The sequence below is a fragment of the Mytilus edulis genome, chromosome 5 (genome assembly GCF_963676685.1).
Source record: "Mytilus edulis chromosome 5, xbMytEdul2.2, whole genome shotgun sequence".
In the NCBI taxonomy this organism is placed as follows: Eukaryota; Metazoa; Mollusca; class Bivalvia; order Mytilida; family Mytilidae; genus Mytilus; species Mytilus edulis.
Genome location: NC_092348.1, coordinates 53,220,395 through 53,231,371, shown reverse-complemented (window position 1 = coordinate 53,231,371; position 10,977 = coordinate 53,220,395). Strand labels below are relative to the sequence as shown.

At 32.3% G+C, this 10,977-nt stretch overlaps 1 protein-coding gene across 1 annotated transcript; it reads left to right on the top strand.

The window, feature by feature from the left end:
* Window positions 1–229: 229 nt before the first annotated feature.
* On the top strand, window positions 230–5,888 carry LOC139523885 (tyrosinase-like protein 2). Its single transcript, XM_071318257.1, has 4 exons — window positions 230–306; window positions 1,235–1,660; window positions 2,374–2,486; window positions 3,555–5,888. The coding sequence occupies exons 2-4, from the start codon at window positions 1,238–1,240 to the stop codon at window positions 4,969–4,971; spliced, it is 1,953 nt and encodes a 650-aa protein (XP_071174358.1). The 5' UTR covers window positions 230–306; window positions 1,235–1,237; the 3' UTR covers window positions 4,972–5,888.
* Window positions 5,889–10,977: the final 5,089 nt, after the last annotated feature.

Here is a 10,977-nt window from a genome sequence, read left to right as displayed (position 1 = left end):
TTACATGTTAAAATAGAAAGAGTATGCTATCTACGTAAATAAGACAGTAACCTTTGAAAGTGACATTTATTGCCTTAAGGCTACCAATAAAACTTTTCATTTCAATATGATTTATTTTAAGGTATTACATTTTGACTTGGAAAACAAAGCCACAAGGAAAAAAACAGCTTTGTATACGCATTTCATTTCCAATAAAACAAAATTTCCTCTTTCTTATCCAATCATGTAACTTTCTTGTGTATATATAATGGAGGTTGAAATTAAAGTAAAATCATACATTTATCCATAGCAGAGATAAGAACAAACGTAAATATGCACCTTTGTTTTTCTATTTAGCTAATATTGCAGACATTTAGAAATTGTTTTTAAATTGATTTAACTTTTTACTTTTAAAAATATATTTTTTTCATTTTATTTTATTTCTATCCGATGATAAATTATCGTATATCGTTACATATGGAACACATTCCCGTTTCATAATGTTGCAATGATAATTCTCTATATTTATATGCTTACAGCTGTTTAATGATTTATGGATTTTCATTGAACAACAGAAATTGTGTAGCAAAACATATTTTATGATTTATATAAGGAATGAAGATATGCTAAAATACTTTGGAAACATAAACTGTGTTAATCTATAAAGGCCAAACACCGCAGTAAGCAATGATGCGTCCTTCTATGATAATAGTTTTCTGACATTGTCTCCGTTTGAAATCCTTTTGGTATATTTTTTCACGAATGAAGACCTTGAAATGACATATGTTAGTTAGTCTCTTTTTGTAATTTGCTTTAATTTCAGTTTCTGATTTATAACGATTGAACATTCATTAATGATGGATTTCAACGAAAAACTTTGGAAACAGAAAAAAAATCTCGAATATCCACTTTACTTTGTATTGATATTTTACAATGTTGTCCAACAAATAATTTTCTTTCAAATATTATCACAAAGATTTATATGTGATGGATGCACTAAGGCACTTGCGCTTGATGCTGGATCCGCTTCTTTTCTGTTCTTCTTTGTGTTGAAGATTAGTTGTAGTAAATATGTAAATATAAGTGTCAGAAGATGTGAATAAATTTTAGTATACAAAGGGATTATTAGTAAGAAAAAAATAAAATTATTTAAGAAAATGTAATAAAACACATCTCAAAAAGAAGACTGACGATTGTTTCATCTATTACATATAAGTTTTCTTTTCAACTTTAATAATTAATGATTTTTTTTCAGATAATGAGGAAAATACTGATCATTTTTGCATTATTACCAGTGTTAGCCCTGTCTCTGGTTGTAGAGGACGATATTCCACCAATGTTACAAGAATGTTACAATCAACACACATATTCCAACTCTTTGGACGAACAGACAAACTGCTTACAAAAATACTTATTCTATCTGTTTGGAAATTCAACACAACAAACATTAGTGGACAAGAATGCATTTGACTGGGTAGACTCACTTGGTCGAAGTGTGCATCACAGATTAAAAAGACAAACACGATATAATACATATAATACATATAATAGATATAATAATAGATTTCGAAGGCCGATCCCTTCGGTGGACAGAAGACGAGTGAGAAAAGAAATAAGGACATTAACAGACCAGGAAAGACAAGTCTTCTTCGATGCCATAAATGCACTGAAGAATGATAAGGTAAGATTTAAGATACGTTTCCGGTATCCATGTTGACAGTATCACATGCATTCATCGTTAGCTCTAATAAATACAACTGTTCGCCTATTCTACTTAGGTAAATGTTTTTGCTATTCTGGACAATAACGAGAAAAACAACATGATGTTGTTAAAGTAATAGTGATAGATATCAATCTGTAAAATCGGACCTTTCCTGGTTGCCAACCTTCTCGGATGTGTGTCCGCGTCCGGAACCTGTTGTTGTCGTCGGTTGCTGACTTCAAAAGTTTTGTTTTTAGTTTTTTATGTGAATTAGATTTTTTCACACCTTCTCATACAATGTAGTAGTGTATAACTCGATGAATGCTATAGATACACGTCAGTTTTTTTCACTTGAATATCTTTCTCACATTAAAGAGAACCACCCCTTATTACATTAAGTAACATTGTTAATCCTGTGGTTTTGTGTTTTATTTGAGGGATAGGTGCTATATCAAGTTCATCAATACTTTGGTCATGAATGTATTCGAGGAAATTATCAAGAAAAACGTTCTGATACGCACGAATGTCAAAACATTTGTTTTTGATAATATATCATTGAAATCATTTGCATAATTTATTTCTATGATAACGGTATTTGCATCAGCTGACCGAACTAAAGTCTATTTCGTTTATCTAAAAGCAGTTTAAGTTATTCTATATCGTATTATATTGTGTATATTTTTATTTTGCAGTCAGCGAGCCCAAATCAATATGATGTCCTTGCCTTAATGCACCAAACTTCAGCTCTAACCTCTGCTCATAGAGGTCCTAACTTTCCTAGCTGGCACAGATACTTTCTACTGATGTAAGTACAAAGAACATACGAAATTTGACTGTAGTTTACAAGAAAGATAGGATGATACATCCGTATTTAAATTTTATGAATAAAAGGTCCAATTTCTGAATTAATTTTCTGTGTGGATCAACTTTTCTATTAAATTTTTCGTGGATTCTGGTACATCCGTTTGAAGAATTTAAGGATCTGCTGTTTCGACGTTTTCCTTAACACTTTATATTCATGTCTTTGAATATGGCAACATTTTACTACATTGATTTAAATCAATTAGAATATTACATATTTATGAAAAATGAAAACGTTTTGTCTATTAGATTAACTAGAGATATCATATTTTCAATAACTCTAGAAAAAGACATTAAGAAAAGAAGATTCATTTAAAAAAAAAACGGAAATAAAAGAATAAAACTGTTCATGGTTCATAAACCTTAAAGAAATTAACATAATATTAATGTTTTTTGGTATTATTTTCTCATTGACGAAATGAATAGGGAATCATATTTTGTGAAACTTGATAAGCACCGCCGGAAAGTCATGAGAGTTTTGCTTAAGATTTTGAGCATAACGTGCATGCACCTACATACTGTAATGGGAATTTTCTGCATATATCATAATGATAGTAGATACAATAGTTTTATTTGATGATCGATAAATACCAACTTAATGAAAATACAACACAATACACATTTGAAAAACATTGATATCATTTTTAAACCCAGTAGGAACAAATCTATGAAATCATTTTAGCAAACGGGCAATGCAGATAAGATAATGTGTATAAAAGCAAAGAGAACTGCATTATTTGCAGCAAATACTAGAAAATTAGAGATGAATCAAAATTTCATATCATAAAACAAAAGTTGACTTTGATATAAGTTGATACACTTATTTATTTACTAAATTTGTATCATATGCACCTCGTCCATTACCATCGGTAGGTATCGCACGCAATAAATTATTGTATAAATCTCATCAAAATTCGATAATTGTATATTGAATTAACAGATATCAGCAACTTAATATGATATATGAAACGTTCCTCACATGTTATAATTTTACGCTCTTCTTTTCCTTCAGTCTCGAAGAAGCCTGTGTCAGAAAGAGAAGTACTTTTGTTCTACCATACTGGGATTCTTCTATAGATTTTAGAATGAGTGATCCATCTGAATCAGTTCTGTGGACAGAAATATTTCTTGGAAATGGGAGAGGTGTAGTATATACTGGTCCATTTGCCATGTGGAGAACACCTACAAATAATACATATTTAAGGCGTGATATTCCAGGCGCAAACAGTTCTCTAATTAATCCAGATACGATAGTTAACGTTTTTAGAAAACGTTATAACAGAGAAATATTAACACCAACAGCGGCAACAGAGGAGGACAATTTGGAAAATCATCATGACGGTGTTCATCGATGGGTTGGAGGTGAAGATGGTCATATGGGCGGTTTAGAGACTAGTCCTCAAGATCCTGTATTCTTTTTGCACCACTGTTATATTGATTATCTTTGGGAAGTATTTAGAGAAAGACAACAAAGACTAGGAATAAATACAGAAGAGGACTATCCAGAAACTACTAACGAACATCATCACCCAAATAGAATAATGGATAATCTATCTCCACCAAGGACCAATAAATGGGGTTATAGTAATATATTTACAGAACGTAACGGTATATATCGTTATGCCCCAGCACCTACATGTGCCAATAGATGCGGTGGAGCCTACAATGGTTACTTGTTTTGTAACAGAAGAACTGGCCATTGCGAACCTAGAACAAAAAGACAGTTCATAGATATGGGTGGTTTCAGAAATATCGATAGTCCTTACATAAATGACCAACCGATAGTTGCTTCTGCTGGAAATGGCCAAGCGGAACAAGCGGTTACGTTTAGGCCGAGCTCCGAATCGAGATTAACTATCTCAAATCCTGCTCCGTCAATTTCAAGACATTTTGAGCAACACCTTATCGATCCAAGGACAAGAACCACACGCAAAAAGCGATCAATTGCTACATTTGATAACGACAATGTAGCTATACAGTCATCTTACTATCCTAATCTATTAGCAACAATACCAGTAAAAATTGTTAACACGCATCATACATCAGGGAACAGCAAGAACTCATTTGAAAATGTTAATTTTGTACAACAAATATCTACCTTAAATGTTTCTTATGAAACTGTAGGCTTTTCGTACAATGGTAATCACACGGGTCATATTATAATTGATGAAAAAACACAGACTGCAGAGTCTACTGTTATGATTGCGTTTAGAAAACCTATGTTCGGTGTGACAACAGCTAACGTGAGAGTTTTTGATTCTTATGGTGGAATATGCAAACCAGAATGTTTTGAACCTGGATCTAAGTTTTATAAGGATTGTTCCGGAGTTTTAAAAATAACAGCCGATTTACCTCTTATGTTTAATGACCTCAGTGAACATATAGAAGATTCTCAAAGACCATACATGATTTTTAATTGCCATAATTAATTATATACAATAACTTGGATGTTCTGTGATAATTTGTGAATTCCATTAAAGCCAGCAAGAGGCTTTTCGTTTCATTGTATATGTATTGTTACTATAAAGAGAAAACCCCGTCGTGCATGAGTTAGATTAAAACATTTCTAAAGAATTTATCGCTTAATTTTACCTGACTTTGTGAACTGAACCCCGCCTAACCCCCAATAAAAGTATATTTAACATTTTAGGTCCTCAATTCTCTTTCGTTGTATCTTTGATGAGTTTATTCATTGGGAAAAAAGTTATCTTGATTTTTCAAGATTTCAGTTATAAATTATTATTTCTAATTATTTATTATGGTTGATAATTTATCCATGCTAAATATATATATTTATTTATATAGATTAGACCGTTGGTTTTTCCGTTTGAATGATTTTACACTAGTAATGTTGGGGCCCTTTATAGCTTGTTGTTCGGTGTGAGCCAAGGCTCCGTGTTGAAGGCCGTACATTGACCTATAGGGTTTACTTTTATAAATTGTTATTTGGATGGAGAGTTGTCTCATTGGCACTCACTGATGACTATAGCTACATTGTCGTTATCCTATGTTTATAAATTGAATAATTACGACCATATATTGTAGCGTTAAGTTTCTCATTATAACATGTTACTCACTGTTGATTATTAAGTTTACGCTCATTTTGTTTGTTTGGTTGATTGCTGTTGGTTTGTATGTGTGTGTGTTTTTATAATTTGGCTTTCCAAATATGTTTTATTGTACGAATGTTGATATATAGCTAAAATATTTCTTATTGGTATACTTGTGCTACATTACTATGTTACATTTATTATAAAAAATGTACTATAAATATGTTAATATATAGATTTTTTTGTTAATAGTCATCATACTTTTATATTTTGAATTAAATAAAATTCTTCATTTACACATGTGTTTGTTTTAGTCATAACAAAACAAAAATATCAAAATATTGTATAATGTCAAACGAACAAAATCAAATGATGGAGAACACAAGTGAGGATTGATTGATTGATGACTGACAAACGTATAGTGGCCTATTTTACATGTACTTTAAAACGTTGATATGGTGGTCAGATATAACTGCAACGAGCTTAGCACAAGACAGATACGCTAAGTAGAATTTAAACAAACTTGTTACAAGTTCTGAAGAACGACACATAACTCTTCTTCCTCACGCACAGAAATAAGAATTGTTTGTTTAACCCAAGAACTCCCGAAATCTACCATGATACCACTGTTATTGTATATTTAGAAGTCTGAGTTTGCTTTGTCTGGCGTAAATATTAAATTTCATTCCTGGTATATATGGTGATTTACAACCACTGGGTCGATGCCACTGCTGGTGGAGATTTATTTTCCCGAGGGTACCACCAGCCCAGTAGGCAGCACTTCTGTGTTGACTTGAGTTATCATTGATATGTTTATAATTATAAATTAACTGTCAACAAACCTTTGGTTTTTTTTTAAATACTAAGGCTTTTCTACCTCAGGAATACATTACATTAGCTGTATTTGTCAAAACTTTTAGGAATTTTTGGTCCTCAATGCTCTTCAACTTTGTACTTTATTTGGCCTTTTTAAATTATTTGGTTCTAGCGTCACTAATGAGTCTTTTGCAGACGAAACGGTCGTCTGGCGTAAATATAAAATTTCATTCCTGATATCTATGATGAGTTTATTTAGATCTTTAGGGTATATATTGAATTGATTATAAGTGGCTTGTTATTTGGTTTGTGACGTGCACTTTTATCTCGTAGATGAATAGCGAGCATAGCTCACATCTTTTTTTTTTAATTCAGATTGCTATGTTGTACTGATGTTAGTGAGATATAATTTTCGTCACACAAAACTACCAAAATCATCTATCATTGGGAGATCAGATTATTTATTCCCAATACAACATATTTTTGTCATCGGTAATATGTGATATATTCCGCTAGTTGTCTTACGTTTACTTTTAAGTTCCAAAATAGGATTGCGATATGAAGTCATTTGTTTCACTAAAATAAGAAAGTTTAATCTTACTTGATTAAGGTATCATCCATTTAGCAATTTAGAATTGGCCTTTTTACTTTATGAAAACATATCTTGAATACTCCAAAGAAACAGTACTTTTAAAACAAGGTGGAATTCAAATTGGAGATAAATACACTTGTTATTTCTTAATCTAGTGTGTCCTGATCTAGATTTCTTTTGTAGTCGTTGGGTTGTTGTTTAAGTACGTTATGATTTACGTCTTCTTTATATTTATATCTTTTAAAAATGAAAAAGACAAACAGACAAATAATAGTACACAAGAAACAATATAGCAAACTAAAGACTAAGCAACACGAACCCCACTAAAAACTGGGGTGATCTCAGGTGTTCCGGAAGGGTAAGCAGATCGTGCTCCACATGTGACACCCGTCGTGTTGCTAATGTTACTACAAATCCGGTAAATAATCTTTTTCGGTATGTCATATTCATGAAAAGGGAAGGGGATTGTAGTTATGACGTTAGAAACATATCCGATATCATCTGTGAGACGGTTATTCTATAATGGTCAACCAACTCGTGATGTCGTCCGTAAACTTTACGAAGTGATGATTTAAACTTCACCATTTGGAACTCTTGGTTTAGTAGCTTCCTTGTAAGCAGTAACGCTCTATCAAGGAAATCATGATTGGAAATACAAGCGCTGGAATATCGTATCAATTGGGAGATATATATTCCAAATGCAGGCGCTACTTGAATGTTTCTACATAAAAATGGAAAGTTCACAATTGGGAAGCTGAAATCATCTCGTTTGTCGTAACGTTTTGTTTTCAACCGACCCTCATTGTCAATTTCTAGATGTAAGTCAAGATAAGAGGCAGACTTATTTGTATCTGTTGTATCCTTCATCTCTAGTTCATTGCATTCAACATAGTCACCAAATTTTGAATTATTTAGTGAGAGAACATCATTTATATAGAGGAGAGTAAAGTTAAAGCATACTGTTAACTTTTTATTTTTCATCCTTAGAAGTTCCTGTATGGCGTCAGCCTCATACTAATATAGAAACAAGTCGGCAAGAAGAGGGTCACAATTGGTTCCCATTGGAATGCCGACAGTTTGTTGAAAACACGTCCTCCAAACGATGTTGTCAACCAAGAAATCAAGCATGTTGATAATGCCAGTTTCAGAGATTTTTTGTTTGAATCAGTGTGATCCTTTACAAAGTAGGATTTATCCTTCCGTAAGACAAGATACTTGTATCTACGTTGGCCATTCTTTTTTATGAAACAAAGCAATACCAACTCTTTCAATTTGTCTTTTAGTTTGGAATGGGGAATACTTGTGTAAAGTGTAGAAAAGTCAAATGTTTTAATACTATTGCAATATGAAAGAGTCTTAGATTGTATGTACTCTAAAAAATCTTTGGAATTTTTTAGTATCCACATCTGATTCACGCCATCTCTAGAATAGGCAGTTTCACAATAACTTTGAAGCCCTGCTATGATTGCTGATAAAATAGATGTTAATAATTTAGAAGTTTCGTCAAAACCATATTGAGTAATGACAAAACTATATCAAGTCAATACGAAACCATATCGTGTAATATCGAAATAGCATTAAGTAATGACTATTCCATATTGAGTTATATTAAAACATTATTACGTAATGTCAAAACCATATTAAGTAAAGACAAAATATCATTAAGTAATAATAAAACAACATAAAGTAATATCAGATTCCACATAAGACAGCTGTGGCGTTCCATAAGTTTAGGTATCCAATCCATGATGGAAGTTCAATTTCTTCATCTTTGGTTGAAATTCCAAAGGAAAAGGAACATAGAACAGACCTATGATTATCCCGGATTTCCTCTTTGGTAAGTGTCGAGAGGGTATATGTTGAGTTTCCAAGTGAATTATCAATACCTAATTCATTCATCAAACAGTTTATGTGATGTGTTTTACACACTAAAACGATGTTGTTTGGGGTTTTATCTGCGGGGACAACAACATTTTTGTCATGAAGATAGGACAAGTGTTTTACAACTTTTGGGTCTTTTTAAAAAGATTGACGTAGCATTGGTATTGAAAGACCCATTCAGTTTCTTAATTCTTTAATCTTATCAACGACCCCACAGCCTTAATCCATTCGGAAAGAGTATCTACGTCAAAAGGCATTTCTCAGAGATGACAAAAGACAATCACAGAAGAGGTTCCTAACTTGGAACAGACTCGTTTGTAGGTACATTGTAGGTAAAAACATGGATTTCATTGCTAATGAGACAACTCTCTATCCCAGTCAGATTGAAAAGAGAGTTGTCTAAAAGAAGGACGAAAGATACCAGAGGGACAGTCAAACTCATAAATCAAAAATAATCTGACAACGCCAATGTTAAATGTTAACAATTATAGTTAAAAATATTTCTTTTCGAGAGTGAACAAATCTGCATACTAGTATCTCAATAAAAAAAATGTTTTGTGTTTTGTAGTATCCGAAGATATGAAAAGCAGGCATGAATATTTTTTACATAAATAAGGCCGTTATTTTTCTCGTTTGAATAGTTTTACATTGTCATTTCGGTACCTTTTATAGCTAACTATGCGGTATGGGCTTTGCTCATTGTTGAGGGCCGTACGGTGACCTATAATTGTTAATTTGTGTGTCATTTTGGTATCTTGTGGAGAGTTGTCTCATTTGCAATCATACCACATCTTCTTTTTTATATGAATGCAAGATATACAATGCTTCTGACACTATAAAAAAATTAGAAACGATTTATATATATATATATTTATAAGTACGTCTGAGCCTACAACAGATTTATCCATCGGATCACCAGCAGTGATGGTGATACATGGCTGTGTACATTATGTATATACAACTCGTCTAAACATCAACCCAACAATGTTAGATCATATATATATGTTCCAGACCATATGAGTATTTGGACCGTACGTGTACGGTCCGGACCGTATACGTATACTCGTACGGTCCGACCATACGCGTACGGTCGGACCGTATGAGTATACGCGTACGGTCCAGCTGAGCAGACATGTTTTGGGATCATATGGGTTAAATTTAAACAAACATTTATCAAAATCTGTATTTTTAGTTATACAAATTATTATTATTACAAATAGATGAATAAAGTGAATAAGCGAACAATTGACATTAAATATTTGTTTAATTGTATATCTGAATCCTATTTTGTTACTCTGGACCAAGGTGACACTTGCTACAAATATACCACAAAGAACGTCATATTTTCTTTTACATTAACATGATTTGTTCATGCATGTTCCTTTGTCTTTTTTGTAAAGTTCCTAAATATTCTATAACAATTGTCTCCCCACATTATGTTTACTTCCGATAACTTCAATTTCAATGAGCATAATGGGCTGCATGCAGTTAACGAATTACTGACATGCTAAATACAGGAGATTAACAGATTAAATAAGCGTGATTATTTTAAATAGTTAAACTAATAAGTTTTTATTTCCATTACTATTGAACTTTTTATATTAATTTGAGACATAAGTTCTGTTGATCTGTTATATACATTTGTATCTAATAAACTTAACTAACTTCTTAATATTAATCAGACCGTACGCGTACGGTCCGACCGTATGCGTATTTTGAAAAAGTACGCATACGGTCCAGACCGTACGCGTACGGTCCAAATACTCATACGGTCTGGAACATATATATATATATATATATCGTTCTAGAGTTGTCACTGACTCAGACGTACTTATAAATATAATTATTTTCTGTGACTGTATCTTACATTAATTTGTAGGTTCCCTTACTATAGATAATTTAGAAAAAAGTAAAAACACAAAAATACTGAACTCCGAGGAAAATCCAAAAAGCAAATCAAAAAGCAAAAAGCAAAATCAAAAGTCCAAACACATCAAACGAATGGATAACAACTGTCATATTCCTGACTTGGTACAGGCATTCTCTAATGTAGAAAATGGTGGATTGAACCTGGTTTTATAGCTAGCTAAACCTCT